The following is a 20160-nucleotide window of genomic DNA, read 5'->3' as shown; positions in this document are numbered from 1 at the left end:
TGGCTGTCCACCGATGGGAGGACAGCCCCCCACCGAGACCGTATAACACCAGACAGCAGACCTGCACTGCAGTCGGTTGTTTTAAGTGTCACACAAAAACAGTCTCAGACCATCAAATCAAACATACTTTAAACATCTTGTTTATGAACTGTTGGAAAACCGATTCTTGCAGCTTTTATAATCTCAGAAATACAGTAAAAATGCAGCTTTGTGGACATTGTGTGGGTTTTCTTTCAGGTATAATTGTAGATTGTAATTTTAATTTAAACCTCTTTTAAATTCTTATATTATTTAATAGAAGTAACTGTTTGTGTATGATAAAACAAAAAAAAGCACCAGATGTGTCATTATTTGTTATTCAATCCTAAACCCATCTCAGTGGTCTCAGACAAGTAAACCAGTAAATAACATATACACTGATCAGCCATAATATTAGGACCACTCTTTTGAGTATGTCCCTCCTCTGCCCCCGTAGACATTACGAGAACATGAGGAACTTTGGAGACTTGGTGGAGCTGACTGGAATCAGGTGAACTCCTCGGTCTGGTCCGCTGCTTTAGGGGCTGCAGCTGAACAGTCATGTGACTGCCAAATCCCAACAGAACCAATGAGTAGTGCTGCTAGATCACAGTGGTCTTAATGTTATGGCTCTTTGGTCCTTGCAGTGTTTAAATCCTAACGCAGGAACAGAATACGCCTGGTGCAGACGAACAGTAACATTTCAGTGCCTTTCAGATTTACTGCATAAAGTAACCGTCAGTTCTCTTTCTGTCAAACATCCGTCTGCTTTGACTCTGTCATGGCTTCAGTCTCCTCCCTGTACCGACGTCCTCTTTTGTATCCTGAAAACAACAAATATTCATTTAGATACAACATTAAGTCTGCAAAGGTCATAAGACATCTAGTATGGGAACTATTGGGTCTTTTTAGGGCTAAACAGAACCCATCCTGCAAACCGATCTAAAGACAGGATTGGACTCGTGTCAGGACATGGACCAACTTAAATCAGGCCACATGAAACCCCATTTAGGACTCTACTCTAGATATGGTCATTTTTATGGTTCATTTGCAGACTTAAATATGTTCTCTGCCCCCAAAAGCTGTATGAAGGCCAGAACTGTGATCTCATATTTAAAATCATCAGAGCCGTTTGTCTATAGAAGCTGTGATCTGCCTACCTCTCTCTTCTTCTCTATGTTCCTGCTTCCTCCTCTTATGTAACCTGTCCAGGTGGATCTGATATGCCATGCCTGCTATCACCATGAGTCCCACCACCACACACAGGGCTGTGCTGAAGACCCACATGCCCTCTGATGCTCGTCTCCCCACTGGACCACCGTTAGGTTTATCTACAACAAGAAGCAGTGATGAGAGTCTTGCTGCTGGGTTCAGACCAAGCAGAAACAATGATGGACTCACACGTGGACCTCAAGGTCTCATTCATGGACAGATTCTCTACGATGCATGTCACGCTGACATCTTTGGGCAAGGAGATGGTCAGCCTGCTTGTGATGTTGTAGAGATGACCATCGGGGAGTGTCTGTTTGGGTCCTTACTGAGCCCTCGGGAGGCTCCTGGGTGTTGTCGATGAGCCAGGAGAGTTCAGGCTGAGGGTATCCACCTGCAGAGTGACACTGGAAGGTTGTTTCATCACCGTCTGCTGTGTGTTTCCTCTTCAACAGGGGGTCACTGAAACTGGCTGCAAAAACAAGCCTGAGGTTACTTCCTGTTGATGCTTTCCTGGAAACACTGTGTGTGAAACCAACCTGCCACCCTGAGGCACACACTACACAGTTGGACACTTGGATTCTTTCCTGATAAAAAGCAAAGGCTGAAATGTGTCCGGTCATCTCTGGGATGCACAGCTGACAGCTCCAGAGAGAAATCTCCTGTCAGCGCAGCATCAGTGGGGATTGTTGCCGGATCTATGCTCCATGTCCCCAGGTTCTCATTTGTTTCCCACGCTGTTTTGAACACCACTTTGTCATCTTTCCTCCACTCGATGGAAAAATTCCCAGTGAGCAGCACGGAGGAGACGCAGGGCAGGATCACCGGACGTCCTACTATGCCGAGGACACAGCCTGGTTCTGCACAGACAGGTGGGCATAAATCAGCCCAGCTCCAGAGACACTAGTCTGCATAAGTAGTTAATAATAATAATAATACATTTTATTTCAAGCGCCTTTCAAAGCTCTCAGGGTCACTGTACATGGCAAAATATAAGGAACAGCAATCAATACAAACAAGAAATAAGAGTAGTGCTAAGAGTAATTCCCAAGGGTAGAGTCGGAGCAGTCCAATGGATAATAGACTAAAAAGAGTAGATGGAAGGAGGACAGTCACAGTGAGTAAGCCAGGTGGAACATGTGAGTTTTGAGTTGAGACTGGAAGGTTGAGAAGGAGTTTATATTGCAGAGGTCAGGCGGTAGAGCGTTCCAGAGTTTTGGAGCTGAGTGGCTGAAAGCTCTGGCTCCCATAGTACTGAGACGAGTGTGAGGAACAGACAGGGAAGGTGAAGATGATGATCGGAGAGAGCGAGTGGGGGTAACCATGTGGAGGAGATTAGAAAGATATGGGGAGCGAGATTATGGATGGCTTGAAAGGCATGAAGAAGTATCTTATGTCAATTCTGTATTTGACAGGGAGCCAGTGAAGTAGTTGCAGGACAGGTGATGTGATTAAAAGTGGAGGTCTTATCCGGGCAGCAGAATTTTGGACTAACTGTAACTTGTTGAGTGATTTTAGAGGGAGACCGGAGAGGAGGGCATTACGGTAATCGTTGAGGGAAACTTACCCAAAGCTGCGCACAAACAGAGAGAGCTGAGCAGCAGTCCTGCGCAGCGCCACAGCACCTGCGCCACACGACCCAGAAGGTGCATGATGTGCGCTCATAAGAGCCAGCAATAGTTTGAAATGTTTGACCTTTTGGTCTCTAAAGACCAAAAAACGTATTTTGCTGTCTCGATCCAAAAATACACGAGATGACTGTTCCGCTTCACTTCCTCGTCCTCTGTGGTGCCAAACGCACACTTCTTCACCCAGATTCATCAGGCACGCTGCTTCTCCCTCCACTTAGATCGTCTCAGTGAAAATAAAAAGTGGATAAATGTTCGTATAAATGTTAAAATGAAAACGGGGCTTTTCGGAGCCTTTCAGCTATGATCGTTCAGAAACCTAGTAGATCTGGCAAACCTGCCAGACGACTTTCTTGAGGGTAGACAACACGTGAAACTCCCACACCCACGCGCGTGACAACAGCAGAACGCGGAACAAGTGGAATATTAGATCAAGACCGGGAGGATTAGAAAGTTGTCTAACCTTCTATATCGCTGCAATCAAAAATAATATGCTATAAAAAACGATTGTCATAAAAGTATTTTTACTAACACGTCCTGCCAAGGGCGCCTCCAAGGGGTGGCCATGGCCACCCCTAGAAAATTGCTGCCCCCCCAGAAAAAGCCATATATTGATCTTGTTTATTCAAGACATAATTATAAAACAAAATAAAATTATTACAATTAATGAGTAAAGAAATTATATATATATATATATGCTGCTCACCATTTAAAAAAGTTTTATTTTTTTAATACAGCAGCAGGTGAATTAACCTAAAAAACACATTTTTAAATTAAAATATGGATAAAATTTTAAATAACTGAAATGTACATTTCTGAAATGTTTGTGTTTGTAAATTTTAAGTTAAATATTTTGGATACCCACTGTTATTTAAAAAAATTAAAAAAAGGCGCAATGCAGTACATCGCCACAGGCTAAATTCTCCCAGCGTTACCACAAGGACCAATTTGGTGTGCCACCCCAAAAATGTCTTTGGCCACATCTGGCCACCCCTGTCAAAATTTTCTGGAGGCGCTTCAGCATCCTGCTTTGAACTGGTGCCAAACTTTTCGGCATGCTCAGAAAAGCACTCTACCTGTGGCGAAGCTCTCACATAAAAAGTCAACAAGCATGTTTTGAGGTGTAAAATCTAAATTTTTGAAAGTGATATTTTTGTATAATTTTTTTAAGAATATATTTGTGGTATTGATCAGAAATTAACCTAAAACGTTAACGATTTTACTGTTTACTATGGTTTTATTTATTACGGTTTTACGATTTTATTATGACATCATTTACTGCAAAACATTTGTTATGAATTTATTGGCATAAGTAGACGGAGCATGAAGTGTGTTTTTACAAGATTATACATTTAGAGAGTTACAGGTACTCTGAATTTATATTTGTTTGGGCATCTTATTACTATAGAGAATTTTAATGGGCATTATTTTTATGTAAACGTTATTTTTTCATAGCATCCTGATGTTATTTTTCGCGTGCGCTGCTTAAAAACTGAATGCAGTTGTTTGTAAATCAAATTCATGCAAATGTGCAAATCAGGCTTTTCCCGTAGAAAGGAAATGACGACATCGAAAAGTATGGGTTAACAGAATCCCTACATTTAGTTTTACAGGAATTTTTCGTTTTTGTTTGTGTAAATTATTGTCCATCTTTAAAAGAAATTTCTTTTGGAAAAAAAAATCGAATCCAATATGCCTTTAAGCCCCAAAATATAATAGTAATTTTCTTGAAACTTGTGTTTTAATAATTGTGTTACCTGTAAGGCCATTTCTGGGAGAAATATCCCGCGAATAGCGATTACTTTCCAACTCCAAACATAAAGTCGCGTGTGTCGTAGATTGTTATCTCTTTAGATTTACCGATAAATATTGAATTCATTGAATATTTTATTTGTGACATATTGGTATAGTTTCGAAACATAACCCAGAGACCTGTTGATGAAGGTGGTGGCGGCAAACGCGAGTCTTTCGTTTGTTAGCATTCAAAGAGCAAGAAGCTACATAACAAGCTAGCTCGCTAGCATCTGTAGAAGAGTGGTCTGAAAATCGTGATTATAAGATGCGGTGCCGGTGATGCGTGTAACAGACGTTTCTAGAGAGAAATGATAACAGTGAGAGGGCTTGCGTCATGGCGGTCTCTCCTGCAGCGACCTTGGAGCTGTCACAGAGCAGTGTCGACCTACAGACTCTCACCACCGTCTGCTCAACATCGCTGCCTGGGAAACCCATCCACCCTGCAGTCCAGGCTGTTTAACATGTCTGCAAGCTGGCTGAAGAGCAAAGATGACTTCAGCAGCTCATACACAGTAGACGAGGAGGATGAAGATATTCTGGAGGACAGTGAGGTGGAGGAGCTGTTCCAGCAGCAGGTTCCTGCAGGGATTGGACAGGGACAGCACAGGGTGTTCATTGTCCACCCAGATGTCAAGTGGGGCAGCAGGAAGCAGCGCCTGACCACTGGTAATGTTCCAGCATGACCATATGATGACGGGGTCACATTAAAGGGTTTATCATAAATATGAAGCGGTACATTTGCAGCAGAGCTGATGATGGCTGAAGCGGAGGGGCTTGTGCATACCCTGGACAACTGGACAGTGGTGGACAAGATCATCCTCTCCACTAAGACACCAGAGAAGAAGAGGATTTTTGGCAAAGGCAACTTCCAGCTTCTAACAGGTACCACCCACTTGTTTGAAACAGGAGCCCGGTGTGTTTATTTATTACAGTGTTTGTGTTTTCTTGTCTGCAGAGAAAATCAGGGAAACCGTTGGAATCTCTGCTGTGTTTGTGAATGTGGATCGCTTGTCCCCATCATCAGAGGTATGCGTTTTGAAAAGGATTTCTGGCTGTGCTGTGTGGCAGGTTTCATTCACTTGTGTTTTATTTAAACTTCAGAGGGAGTTTGAGGAGGCCTGGGGGATCAAGGTGTTCGACAGATACTCGGTTGTACTCCACATTTTTCGCTGCAACGCCAGAACCAAAGAGGCCAAGTTACAGATCTCACTGGCAGAAATTCCCTTGTTGAGGTAGCCACAAGGTTTCACCTGTTTGAACATTTTTGCTTCGTATCACATTCTTTAAAGGTGCATTATGTAGAAATGAAGTAAAAATGACATCCTGTGGTAAAATTTGGTTACGGCAACCACTTTAAACAACTCTGGAGCCTTTTGCCGGCTGTCGTCAAATTACAATTGTCGGTGCTGCGGTGTTGGCTCACAGGAGACACGACAACCCCACACTCACTGATGGTAAACAGTATTTACGTCCCTCCCTTCCTTTGTTTCATATCCGCTACCAGCTGGATGTGAAATATGTTTCAGTTCAACCTTCCTTCCAAAATGACTGAAACATTAGACTCTTTCAGGATTTTCTCACTGTAAAATTTACACAATATTCTTACAAACTGCACCTTTTATGTTTATGTATTTAGCAGACGCTTTTGTCCAAAGCGACTTACAAGTGATAATCGGCATGTTGCCCTTGAGGCTAACAACAACAATAACAACAACTTGACATCAATCATGGAGAGGAGGGAACAAGGAGTGGACAGTAGAGAGGGGGGACGGGTGCAGGGAGGGGGCTAGTTTAGAAGATGCTCTCTGAAGAGCAGGGTCTTCAGGAGTTTCTTGAAAATTGAAAAGGAAGCTCCTGTTCTGGTAGTGCTTGGTAGGTCATTCCACATTTGTGGAACGATGCATGAGAAGAGTCTGGATTGTCCTGAGCGTGGTGTAGGCACTGCTAGCCGACGATCCTGTGATGGCCGGAGCGGCCGGGCCGAGACGTAAGCCTTTGCAAGAGGATTCAGGTAGATGGGAGCCGTACCGTCTCAGACTTTGTATGCTAGTGTTAGCTATTAGAATTTGATGCGTGCTGCTAGCGGTAGCCAGTGGAGCTCAATGAACAGAGGGGTGACGTGTGCTCTTTTAGGCTGATTGAAGACCAGACGCGCCGCTGCGTTCTGGACCATTTGAAGAGGTCTCACAGTACAGCCTGGAAGACCAGTTAGAAGGGCGTTGCAGTAATGGAGGCGGGAGATGACAGTAGATTGCACCAGGAGCTGGGTGGCATGTTGTGTTAGGTATGGTCTGATCTTTCGTATGTCATACAGCGCAAAGCGGCATGAACGAGCAACAGAGGCAACATGATCTTTAAAGGTCAGGTGTTCATCAATCACAACACCCAGATTTCGAACTGCCTTTGAAGGAGCCAGAGATAGGAAGTCATTCTGGATTGAGATATTTTGCTGTATGGATGGTTTTGCTGGGATGACAAGTAGGTCAGTTTTAGAGAGGTTGAGTTGGAGATGGTGGGATTTCATCCATGTTGATATGTCAGAGAGACAGTTTGATATTCGTGCAGAGACAGTGTGGTCGTCCGGTGGAAATGACAGATAGAGCTGGGTGTCGTCTGCATAGCAGTGGTAGGAGAAGCCACATGATCAAATGATCTCACCCGGTGAGGTGGTGTATATGGCAAAGAGAAGAGGTCCTAGTACAGAGCCCTGGGGGACTCCTGTGGCAAGATGGTGCACGGTAGAGGACTGTCCAAGCCAAGATACACTGAATGATCGTCCTGTGAGGTACGATTCAAACCAGGCGTGTGCTTTCTCTGTGATGCCCATGCTAGAGAGTGTGGACAAAAGGAAGCCATGGCTGACAGTGTCAGATGCTGCCGATAAGTCGAGCAGGATAAGCACTGAGGATTTGGCAGTCGAGCTAGCTTTTAATTATTGCAATGATTACATCAAGCAGCACATATTTCTATTAGGCACATTTCTATTAGGCATATAATTATATTATAGCTGAGAGATAAAATTCCAGGAGAACACTAGGAAATTTATTTAGTTCCGTCATAAAGTTGTGTGAGAAAAAGCAGATGTTCTCTACTGCAAGAAAGTCTTCAAATTGGTAGCAGAAAGGCTAATTTGACACAATTAAAGGCACAAATTTACTACAATGAAACAAAAATTTCCTAATATAATAAATCATAAATTTTCTGCAAGATGTTTGCATGTTATCCCTGTGCAAGCATGGGTTCTCTCTGGGTACTCCAGCTTCCTCTCACAGTCCAGAAACATGACTGTCAGGTTAATCGGTTTCTCTAAATTGTCCTTAGGTGTGAGTGTGTGTGCGCATGGTTGTTTGTCCTGTGTGTCTCTGTGTTGCCCTGCGATGGACTGGCAGCCTGTCCAGGGTGCACCCCGCCTGATTGCTGGGAGACTTCTGGAGATGGGCACCAGCCCCCCACGACCCTGCGTGGATAAGGGGGTATAGGCGATGGATGGTTGGATGCGTTTTCTGGAATAAAAGTTAAACCTTCCTGGATTAAAATCTTAAATTAGCCAGAAAAAATAGCTTTTCAATGAAATTAGGTCGCAAGTGTGTCAGAAAAACAGGCAAAAACTATTTGGGGTTAAAGTTGAATTCAAGTTTTTAGGAAAAACAAGTTTACAACAAGCTACAGGTAACTGAAAGTCAAACCACCCAAGATGATTCTTCTACCTTTGTCTTTCACAAAATTGTACATTTATTTCTTGTTAATTTCTCACTTAAACCCTAAAAAGCATTTGGACATCTTGTGAATTTGTGACTTTATCTCTGAGAATTTCTGGCTTTTTATTTTTTAATTTTTGCAAATACATGATTTAATAATCCCAGTAAAAAGCTGAATATTGTTCTGGTAAATCTGAGACTTGAAACCTGGAAAATTTCCACAAATTTCTTAAATTTCAATATTTGATGACAATGGGTTAATTCATGCAAATATTTGTCTTTTATTCTTGGAAAAGTTTTTTTTTATCACAGCTTGGACTTTCCAACATTGGAGATTATCCATATTCTTCCCATAGATTTATAATATTATTCTCAAATATATGATTGTATTCTTTTCATCCACAACAGCCCAATTCAGCAGCTTTAGGCACTTTGATGTTTTTATTTTTTAAATCCCACTTGTATTAACGGCAGATCTCGTTTGAAAAATGAAATGGCAAACTTGGACCAACAGGGTGGTGGATCGAGATACATCGGTGGTTCAGGTAATGCACCGTCCACAGTAGAGGGCGTGTACTGGAGTGTCACCAGCTGTTCTGCTGGTGTGAGATTAGATTAATGTTGCTGATTGGTTCCTACAGGCGAGACGGTGTCAGAGGTGCAGCAGAGGCTGCTGAAGGAGCGGGAGATGAAGATCCGCTCAGCGCTGGAAAAACTTCGCAAAAAGAGGCACCTCTTACGGTCGCAGCGTAAGCACAGGGAGTTCCCTACGGTGTCTGTGTTGGGCTACACTAACTGTGGTGAGTGACTGGAACACGCACCAGTAGGTCCAGTGTAATGGTGATGAAACACATTTTTGTATTGCTTCATTTGGATCTGAGTTGCATCAGTCTGAACTTGTTTCCAGGTAAAACAACTCTGATCAAGGCTCTGACCGGGGACAGCGGTCTGCAGCCCAGGAACCAGCTGTTTGCCACCCTCGATGTGACTGTCCATGCCGGCCAGCTGCCCAGTCACATGACTGTTCTGTATGTGGACACCATCGGCTTCTTGTCCCAGCTGCCCCACCAGCTCATAGACTCCTTTTCTGCCACCCTGGAGGACATTAAACACTCAGTATGGAGTTGAGCTTTTCTTACAAACTTCTTAGATTAGAAGTAGACAAGAAAAAAAAAACAATAAAACCTCAGGATCCCTGGGTTTTGTGTCCAAACAGAAGAAGCCTTAATAAATCCAATTGCAGACTGTGTCCAAATCCAGGGGCTGCATCCTTCAGAGAACACATTTTATAGCCAATTATGTTACAGGAAAGTGACAAAGTGGTCTAAATTTGAAGGACACTCAAAACGTGTCCTCGTTTTCCCCGAATTTTGAGGACATGCCTGGTATGTCCTCGTAGGAAAAGGCTATGCCTGGATTGTTTGTGGGCTGAACGGGAGATTTTTGTTCTTTTAAAATGACAGTTTTAAATGTTAGTACATCAATATCTGATCATAAAACATTGGATCTATAAGCGGTTGTGTTGCTGGGCTTTTTTCATTTGCATATTTGTTCTTGAAATGTTTTTTGTCTAAAATGAGAAAAATACTCATGAACAATCTAGTGCGACCGGTTCTGCGTGTATTACCGGTGAGTTTAGTTTTAACTTCTGTTTGGCACATCACAGTCGCTGGGGGCAAGAATGAAAATGAAGACTAGACAATCTGAATTCACAGCTGCTCACTTCAAGAATTAGATGGACCAAACTTACAAGGACTGGGTAGGATGGGTCCACACAAAAATGCTGCCTTTGAGTTTGGACACAGCTCCAGTCTGAGCTAGCAAACCCCTCTCAGCTACATAAAGTTTATACTTCATTTATGTTGTAGATATAGAAAATATGTGTTTGACAATGGAATGTGGAGTGCTTATTGTATTTTTAAAGCATTTTGGACTCCTTTCTCATCTCTCTTGCTTCCAGGATCTCTTGGTTCATGTCCGAGACATCAGTCATCCTGAGACGGTGAATCAGAAGGTGAACGTACTGAGTGTGCTTAAGAACCTGCAGATCCCAGACCAGCTGATGAGTTCTATGATCGAGGTCCACAATAAAATCGACCTGGTCGACAAGTAAGGCTTTCGGCTTTTTGCTAGTGTGACAAATGGATTGTTTCTGGTTCTGGTTTTGGTAACGTTGGAAATCAGGAGTAAACGTACTCTGAGAGCATGCACACGCCAAGCCGCGACATTGCTGACCTACAGAAAATGATCGTGGTCCCATAATTAAATTCTATTCAGTTTATTTATATAAATCACCAAATCATGACAAGTCGTCTCAAGGACCTTCACACAGTAAACATTCCAACACAGGTCGGGTCATTAAGCCAATCAGTTAAACTTTTCCTATTTAAGGAACCCAACAGGTTGCATCGAGTCACTGACTAGTGTCAGAGTCTTTACAGCGATCCTCATACTAAGCAAGCATGTAGCGATAGTGGAGAGGAAAACTCCCTTTTAACAGGAAGAAACCTCCAGAGGATCCTGGCTCCGTATAAGCAGCCATCCTCCACGACTCACTGGGGATGGAGAAGACAGAACACGCACACACACACACGTGATTTCTTAGTAGATCTTCTATAGAGCTAAACTTTCTCTTTATTTTAGTAAATCTATAATTAATTCAACATGTAAACTAGTAGTAGCGTATTTTATGTTAAAGTGAAAATGTACTATGGTAAAAAGTAAAATGTTATCAGGAGAGAGAGAACGTTTAAGTGGTTAGCAACAGTGTTCTAGCCGATGGCCCGCTCCATGAGGCCACCACAGCTCAGCAGAACATCATTGTAGCTTCTTCTGGGGATAAAAACACGTAGATAAAAAATAGAATTAACAGCTGGTATAGCAGGAAATAGTGGAATTAGAGAGTAGTGGTAGTGGTTGAAGAAAGGAAAATGTGGAAAGTGGCCAGTGTGTCCTCCTGCAGTCTAAGCTTATAGCAGCATAACTACAGAGATAACTCAGGATAACCTATCCTTTACATGCATCTGAGTCAAATGTTGTTTTAATGTCTAATGAGCTTTGAAACAAAAGCGTCTGGACTTCTTTGAGTTGCTTGAAGACGTTTCACCTCTCATCCGAGAGGCTTCTTCAGTTCTAAGGTCAAATGGTGGAGAGTCCCATATTTAAACCCAGTGGGCGTTTCCCCCCGAAGAGGGAACGGGTGTGGGTCCTATTCAGCCAGAGTTTCGGGTGAGCTCATTGTGAAACCTGGCCCCACCCTATCATGTGAATTCCTGAGGTCAGATGGCCCAAGATATGCGTGGGCGTTGAGGCATCTGGGAAGGGATCTCCAAACTGGATTATAGATGGCAGACAGTTGGTGTCGTAGACCACCGCCTCTGTTCAAAGATGGTTGCTCACAGTGGACATAAATGGCTTCCTTTACTCCTCTTTCAAACCATCTGTCCTCTCTGTACAACATGTGAACGTTGGCATCCTCGAAAGAGTGACCTTTGTCCTTTAGATGCAAATGAACTGCTGAGTCCTGTCCCGTGGAGGTGGCTCTTCTATGTTGTGCCATGCGCTTGTGAAGTGGCTGTTTGGTTTCTCCGATGTAGAGGTCTGGGCATTCCTCGCTGCACTGTACAGCACACACCACATTGTCCAGTTTGTGCCGGAAGGGAAAAAGAAGCAACACACACATATAAAAGAATCACTTAAAACATGTGGCTGTCCTAATTGGGCGTTTATAAAGTCAGCAAAGATGCACAGAAAAGAAGACCAGACACCAGCGAGGGAGGAAAAGAAAGACAGACGCAACAACCTTGTCATCCCCTATGTAGCCGGCGTATCAGAGAAACTCAGGAGGGTTTAAGTGATTCTTTTATATGTGTGTGTTCCTTCTTCTGGATTTATCAGACCTGAAAATGGAAACCAGGAACGTTGTAGGTTGTAGACTGGTGCAGCCTTGCGAGGGTTCGGCACAGGTGGGTGCTCCGGAGGGTGCCTGCTGTAGTGCAGTAGTGTCAGCGACTTCATCAGCCTGTCCTTTGGCAGGTGGTGTCCCCACCGCAGGGTGCGGAGTCTCAGGTGGTGTGTCACTGCAACCGCCAACTCCCAGTAGGGTAGGTGTTTTCCCCACCACCGTATGGAGTGGTGATGCAGATACGACGCAGACTGTCTGGATGTCACCTACCTTACTGGTACTGGATTGACCGACCAGGTTCAAATCAAATCAAATCACTTTTATTGTCACGTCACATGTGCAGGTACACTGGTACAGTACATGCGAGTGAAATTCTTGTGTGCGAGCTTCACAGCAACAGAGTTGTAAAAATACAGTAATGTAAAAACATGTAAAATATAAAAGTGGCTAATCTAAATATACAAATGAATAAAGTAAACAATAAGATAAGAGATATAATATATACAGAGGCTGGTATGTGCAAAACAGTGGCATTAATGTACAGTATGGAGCGTGTAATGTTGGAGTTTCAGTAGTGAGGGTGAGGTGTCTGCGATGTGTTCAGCAGTCTGATGGCCTGATGGAAAAAGCTGTCTGTCAGTCTGCTGGTTCTGGACCGGATGCTGCAGAACCTCCTTCCTGATGGAAGTAGTCTGAACAGTTTATGTCTGGGGTGACTTGAGTCCTTGATGATCCTCCCCGCTTTCCTCAGGCACCGCTTCCTGTAGATGTCCTGGAGGGAGGGAAGCTCACCTCCAATAATCCTTTCTGCACACCACACTGCTCTCTGGAGAGCTTTGCGGTTGTAAGCGGTGCTGTTGCCATACCAGGTGGAGATGCATCCAGTGAGGATGCTCTCAATGGCACAGCGATAGAAGGTCCTGAGGATGCGGCGGCTCATGCCAAATCTTTTAAGTCTCCTGAGAAAGAAGAGGCGCTGCTGTGCCTTCTTCACTGTATTGTTCGTGTGCACTGACCACGTAAGATCCTCAGCCAGATGAACTCCAAGGAAACGGAAGCTGCTCACCCTCTCCACAGCGTCGCCGTTGATGGTGATGGGGGGGGTGTATTCCTCTGCACCTCCAGAAGTCCACTATCATCTCCTTTGTCTTTGTGACGTTGAGGGTGAGACGGTTGTCCTGACACCAGTGGGTCAGGGCGCTGATCTCCTCCCTGTAGGCCGTCTCATCGTCGTTGGTGATGAGACCCACCACTGTGGTGTTGTCCCATACTTCACAATGATGTTGGAGTTTCTCGTGGCCGTGCAGTCGTAGGTGTAGAGTGAGTACAGGAGAGGGCTCAGCACACACCCCTGCGGATCACCAGTGTTCAGTGTGATGGGGGATGAGGTGGTGCCGCCCAGTCTGACCACCTGGCGTCTGTCAGACAGAAAGTTCAGGATCCAGCTGCAGAGGGAGCTGCTCAGTCCTAGATCCTGCAGTTTCCTGTCCAGCTTCGAGGGAACGATGGTGTTGAATGCTGAGCTGTAATCGACAAACAGCATTCTCACATACGTGTCTCTCTTCTCCAGGTGTGACAGGGCAGCATGGAGTGTCAGGGCTATGGCATCATCAGTAGACCTGTTGTGGCGGTATGCAAACTGTAGAGGGTCCAGTGAATCGGGCAGTGCAGAGCAGATGAAGCCCCTGACCAACTTCTCGAAGCATTTGCTCACGATGGGGGTCAGGGCTACAGGTCACCAGTCATTCAATGTGGAGATGGTGGAGGATTTGGGTACAGGAACAATGGTGGCCATTTTGAAGCAGGCTGGGACTACAGACAGAGAGAGGGAAAGGTTGAAGATGTGTGTAAACACTCCAGCCAGCTGACCCACGCATGACCTGAGGACGCGGCCGGGAATCCCGTCTGGACCAGTAGCTTTGCGTGCGTTCACCCTCCTGAAGCACCTCCGCACATCCTCTTCAGACACAGTGAGCGCGCTGACGTCATCCGCGGTGCGCTCACTGTCCGGTCTCATGGAGTTCGCTGTGTCGAATCTGGCATAGAATGCGTTTAGATCCTCACACAGAGAGGCCGTGGTCTGCGGTGTGCTGGTTCTCCCTCTAAAGTCTGTGATTGTGTTTAGTCCCTGCCACATACTCCGGGGGTTGTCAAACTGTTGCTCCACCATGTCTCTGTACTCACGTTTGGCTGCTTTGATCGTCTTCCGGAGTTGGTAACATGCGTGTTTGTAGTCTGATGTGTTCGCGGAGGCAAAGGCGGTGCTCCGCGCCTCCAGCGCCGTTCGCACACCTCCATTAATCCAGGGTTTTTGATTCGGGAAGGATTTAACTGTTCTGGATGGGACAACATCTTCCACGCATTTCCTGATAAATCCGCAGACTGAGTCTGTGTACTCATCAATGTCTGTAGCAGCCGCGTGAACCATTTCCCAGTCCGTACGATCAAAACAATCCTGCAGCGCAGACTCCGATTGGTCCGACCAACGATGCACCGCCCTCAGGGTTGGAGCTTCCCGTTTCAGCTTCTGCCTGTAGGCAGGTATTAGCAGGATGGAGCGGTGATCTGACTGGCCAAATGGGGCGCGTGGGAGGGCTTTGTACGCTTCTCGGAAAGAGGTGTAGCAGTGGTCGAGTAGCCGGTCTCCACGTGTATTGAAATGGATGTGTTGGTGTAGTTTTGGTGAGACTTTCTTCAGGTTACCCTTATTAAGGTCCCCGATCGTAATAAACGCCGCCTCTGGGTGTGCGGTTTCCTCATTGCTGATCGCGCTGTACAGTTCTCTGAGTGCTCGGTCAGTGTCGGCTTGTGGGGGAATGTAAACAGCTGTCATAACCACCGCTGTGAATTCTCTCGGTAGCCAGAATGGCCGGCACTTAATCATCAGGTTGGCGGCGCCGTTGTGGTTAACACCGCCTGAAAAGGTGATGAGGTGCTCAAGGGACACCAAGGGCATCGGTTAAGTCACCCGAGTCTGGAGTGTCCAATCACGGAGTGAAATGACAGCTTTTATGCGTTGGAGCAGGTCCCCTCCCAACACGAAAGGAAACGCTTCAACGTTGGTCACAAACACTGGATGGCTCACGAACATGTCTCCCACTGTGAAGTTGATGGACACCACGTTTGACAAGGGCATTTGGCCTGAAGAGTACGGATGGATGTCCATAGCGCAGGGCGTGAGTACTAAGACGCGTCCCTGTGCAGCTGCAGCCATGCGGACCTGCTCCCAGAAAGAGCTGGACATGATGGTGAAATGTGAACCGGAGTCCAGGACACCCTCACAGTCCAGTGCCCCCTCCAGGGTCACCGGAATGTGAGGTTTATCCGTAGAACCATGACCGATGATACTGCAGAATCCTTTGTGGAAGTCTGATCGGTGAGCTAAGTTGGCTAGGTCTGGTTGCAGGTTCTGTGGGTGCTAGAGGACTAGCGCTGACTGAAGCGACCACAGCAGGTCTCACAGAGACCTCAGGTGTTTGTGAATGCACCATTGTGGCAGGCTCCGCCTCTGCAGGACCTGCTTCCACAACCGAGCCACAGGCAGGTTGAGGAGGTTCTACAGCAGAGATGCACAGAACCAACTCACGTTCTGCCGAATCTTTCAACATGTCAAGAAGTGCGGCTCCCAGGGCGTGAATTTTTCCAGGAGATCGGCTCCCAGAATCAGTTCTCGGCCTTGGGGCAGGACTGTAGTCCTTGTGAGCACTACGCGGTGAATTTTGGCCAGAAGGAGTGCGTCTCTCGCCTGGGCGAGGCGACACTCTCCTGTAGGAGCATGGTGAACCCCCTTTTTCTTGAAAAGAAACACGATGTTTGCCGCGGCCAAGTCGTGGTGACTAAGGGTCCCCTCCACGAGCCGGTGGAGGGGTCCAAGGTCTGTTTGGATTTTGAGGCTTGTTATTTGGAAAGCCTTCTGGCTTGTAGTTGTTATTAGATTTCTGGGCCTGTTGTTTAGATCCATTGTTTCGGTTTTTATTTTTATGAGTCCCTGATGCAGTCCCCTCGAATCGCAGCGAGGAGGGTTTTGCCTCCACCGCCAGAACTGATGGACTGTGCGAACTCTTACTGGATTTACCAAACCGTGAAAAGGCACAACTCGCCATTCTTCTGAGCTCATCCATGGGTGTGGTTTTAAAGTCTACCGTACCCATGTATGGGCTATACTGGGCATGTAGATTCTCAAGGAAGATTCCCTTGAAACCTTTTTCCTCTTCCATCCCGTCCTTACATTCCGTACCAAAGTACGCGTTGAAGAGGCGTAGATAGAAGGCTTGTGGGTCTTCAGTACGACCCTGTTTGACTGACAAAGCTAACTGTATGCCAGCCTCCTGAGCACCATAAGTGTACTCTTTCTGAATCGCAGCTTCCAGTTTATCGTAATCATTTGCGATTAAATTATGCTTGCAATCAATATGCGAACCCACGGCATCGGAGGTCAAACTTATCACAAAGATCTTGTCCTCCAGGGTCATTCCCGGACATCGCTGAAAGTGATGTCAGAGGTCACTCAGATATGTGTCAACTGGGTACAAATTACCTGGTTGAGGGTTGAATTTCTTGACGCTCCGAGACATCCTATAGATGTCAGATATGGGCACAGGTGCGTTCGGTTGGGCTGGCTGCGAAGCTGGCACACCCATTGCAGCAGCACCAGCAAGTGCAGCTGGAGGGTATTGTTGCTGTGCAACCAGAAGGCGTGTAACAGCATAAGTGACATATGTATGGGCTGGAGGTGGGAACAGATGAGCTGGAGGTGGGTAAAAGTGGCCTTGCTGAGGAGCCAGGTAGCCAGGATGAGGGACTGGAGGTGGAGCAAACTGGCTTGGCTGAGAAGCTGGGTGTAACTGAGGTGCTGGGGTCACCCCAGCTGCAGCAGGTGCAACCCCACTAGCAGCACTAGCAGCCGGTGGAGCAGCAACCATAGCAACAGCCGGAGGTGGAGGAGGTGCAGAAGGAGGAAGAGACCGTTGGAGTAAGGGGTTTTCCCTTTTTCCTCTGAGTGCAGAAATCTGTGATTTTAAATCCTCAATTTCAATTTCTCGATTGCATACCCGAGATGGAAGGTTAATGACATCAACCCTTAAAGCATATTTCTCATTCTCCAAGATGGTAATTTTACCTTCCAGCTGAATCTTGTCAGCTGTTCCCGGGCTTCCATCAGCTTCTCCTCAGAATCAGAACCACAGGCTTCATCTCTTTGCTGTTGTTCAGAAAGTGTACGCGTTTTATTTTGTGTTTCAATATGGGCAGTTACTTCTCTGTCCCAGAGATGAGCTAACAAACCCACAAACTCCACCAGGTTCTCTGTGCTGGCAGCTGGCTTGACCTTACCTTCTCTGGTCAGCTTTTCATTATGAGTTTGTAACTTATTCATCAGCTCAGTAGCTGAACAGGTCTGCAAACCTTCACCATAACCATGATTAATCAGACTGTCCTGACCTACACAAGATTCAACAGCATCAATAATCTGTCTACCCACTGAGGGAGGACTCAATTGTTCCTCTTCTGACATGTTTTAAAATCAGAAATGAGGCTTTTCACCAATGTGAATGTGATGAACACAAATGTTCGCTAGATGGTGGCAGAGCGCCAATGAAAACTACTCAAACGGTGTCGGAAGTTGTAGGCGTAGCGGATTTAAAGACGCAGAAACGCTGCGTCAAACGGCTTGACAGGTTGTCGGAACGCGTTTACCGACTGTCTAAAACCGGGTCCACTAGTTAGCAACTGGTTGTGCTAAGCTAGCGGAGCCTGTCGCTAACAGGCTCTGGAGGTCCAATCCTGTTGGAATTGGACCAGTCCGAGTAACTCAAACGTTCGTGTGCGCTCGTGTTTATATTTCGGACTGATAGCGTATGCACTTCATGTTTGCAACGACGCTCTTCCATTTTAAAAACTTAACTGTTAGCAGCTAGTGCTAGTAAGCTCAACGGGCTGATTAACCGGAGATCAACAGCAATCAGGGAAAGTGGACTTCGGTGGATATTTTTCTGTATCTCCGTACTTAAGTTATTACAACACGGTGTCACGAATCACTCAAAAGACATAGAAAATACAGTATTCACCTTAAACAAAGCAGGAAATATCCTTCCAGACATCAGTGTGTATATGAATTCAAAATGGCTGCCGTGACACGTCAGCCTTAAGATGATTTGAGATGAAGCAGCGCCTCCTGTGGAAGATGACTGGTGTCACACCCCTTTTTCTTTAAATGAAGATGCTGCTCTCTAGTGGTGGATTACGGGATAGTCCCGTTTTCAACCAGAAACATCAAATGTATAATTTTAAAGTGTTTTACACTGTTTAAATATGTCTCAGACTTAGCACAAAGTGTCAAGAATGTGCAAATATTGGTTAATGGCTCGCCATTATGTAAAAGAAGTTAATTTACATCTCAATAAGGTCCCGTGAGACATTAAGATTCCATAGTGAATATGAAATCAATCTTACGGACCGCTGAGTTATTTAACCAGAAGATTAGAACTTTTTATTGCAGGGATTTTCTAACGCTTTGTATTAACTGAGAAACAAGAGAAGAGAGAGTCCTTTAAAATGTTTAAGATGATTTATTACTAAACAATTTTAACAAGACTAACTAATGATGGATGGATCTGGTGAATGTGACGTGAGATGAATGGTGTGTGTGTGTGAGTGGTGTTATTATCAGAACTCTCGTATCCGAAATAATTTGAAAATAATAAAAACTTTAGTTATAAAAAAAAAGAACTCTCGTATCCGGAGAAGCAAGTCTGAATGATGTAATGATGTTTTGCTTCTAGCTATGATCAGAGTTTGATCGGTTTCATAAACACATGAGACGCCATATTGCCGCTCCACACATACCCTTGATGAGACACCCGCACAGATCCAGAATGCCAGGTCCTCGGACCCTCCTTTCGGTACTGGAGCCGGTGGAACAGCGTCAGCAGTACGACAAACTAGTCTTTGGATTGTCTCCAGGTAAAAAGCAACAGGTGGTTCACAGCGTCAAAAGGGACCCTCCTTGGGCCAGTGAGTTCAGCTTTTATTCTGAAAGGAACCGTTGCTTGGTTGGTAAAATGCAACAGATTTTATCCAGCTTGTTGGTTCTCAGCTTAAAAAGGGAAGTCCGGATGGCCGGTCCGTTACTTCGCTTAGCATGCGGTGAACTCCAGTGAGATCTTGAGAACTGAACTAAGATGACGTTGGAACTGGTTTTATTAATCTGGATGTTTTGAATTCTGGTCGAATCAAAGCTGGCAGATTTATAAACACCACAGAGACTATGCCACATTTCAGAAAGGAAGGTTCTGATTGGATCAGCAACCGCAATGCGTCATGCGTTTACGTGTATCGGCGTGTCTAGTGCACTAGATTAAAGTCATTTACTTATTAAATCATATCAATCATAACATTGTTATTTCACAGATTGGTCAACATTATATTATTGACTAACACTTTGTTTTGATTAGCTCTCTCTCTCTCTCTCTCTCTCTCTGTCTCTCTCTCTCTCTGTCTCTCTCTGTCTCTCTCTCTCTCTCTCTCTCTCTCTCTCTCTGTCTCTCTCTCTCTCTCTCTCTGTCTCTCTCTCTCTCTCTCTCTCTCTGTCTCTCTCTCTCTCTCTGTCTCTCTCTCTCTCTCTCTTCTCTCTCTCTCTCTCTGTCTCTCTCTCTCTCTGTCTCTCTCTGTCTCTCTCTCTCTCTCTCTCTCTCTCTCTGTCTCTCTCTCTCTCTCTCTCTCTCTCTCTCTCTCTCTCTCTCTCTCTCTCTCTCTTCTCTCTCTCTCTCTCCTCTCTCTCTCTGTCTCTCTCTCTCTCTCTCTCTCTCTCTCTCTCTCTCTCTCTCTCTCTCTCTCTCTCTCTCTGTCTCTCTCTCTCTCTCTCTCTGTCCTCTCTCTCTCTCTCTCTGTCTCTGTCTCTCTCTCTCTCTGT

At 45.3% G+C, this 20160-nt stretch overlaps 2 protein-coding genes across 2 annotated transcripts in view; one reads left to right on the top strand and one right to left on the bottom strand.

Annotated features, from left to right (window-relative positions):
- Nucleotides 1-570: 570 nt before the first annotated feature.
- LOC107395053 (ICOS ligand) lies at nt 571-3012 on the bottom strand. Its single transcript, XM_054734805.2, is given in 6 exon segments — nt 571-842; nt 1179-1349; nt 1420-1541; nt 1543-1699; nt 1767-2087; nt 2795-3012. Coding segments are annotated over 6 exon segments (927 nt in total). The 5' UTR covers nt 2880-3012; the 3' UTR covers nt 571-771.
- Nucleotides 3013-4724: 1712 nt separating this feature from the next.
- gtpbp6 (GTP binding protein 6 (putative)) overlaps nt 4725-20160 on the top strand; it is a 19661-nt gene continuing 4225 nt past the window's right edge. Inside the window, exons 1-8 of the mRNA XM_015974328.3 lie at nt 4725-5315; nt 5394-5531; nt 5605-5675; nt 5751-5881; nt 8822-8892; nt 8989-9147; nt 9255-9463; nt 10308-10456. Coding sequence (XP_015829814.3) covers nt 4958-5315; nt 5394-5531; nt 5605-5675; nt 5751-5881; nt 8822-8892; nt 8989-9147; nt 9255-9463; nt 10308-10456 — 1286 coding nt within the window. The 5' untranslated portion in view covers nt 4725-4957. The remainder of the gene's footprint in view (nt 5316-5393; nt 5532-5604; nt 5676-5750; nt 5882-8821; nt 8893-8988; nt 9148-9254; nt 9464-10307; nt 10457-20160) is intronic.

The sequence above is a fragment of the Nothobranchius furzeri genome, chromosome 16, assembly GCF_043380555.1.
Source record: "Nothobranchius furzeri strain GRZ-AD chromosome 16, NfurGRZ-RIMD1, whole genome shotgun sequence".
In the NCBI taxonomy this organism is placed as follows: Eukaryota; Metazoa; Chordata; class Actinopteri; order Cyprinodontiformes; family Nothobranchiidae; genus Nothobranchius; species Nothobranchius furzeri.
This window is presented reverse-complemented; position numbering and strand designations above follow the sequence as displayed.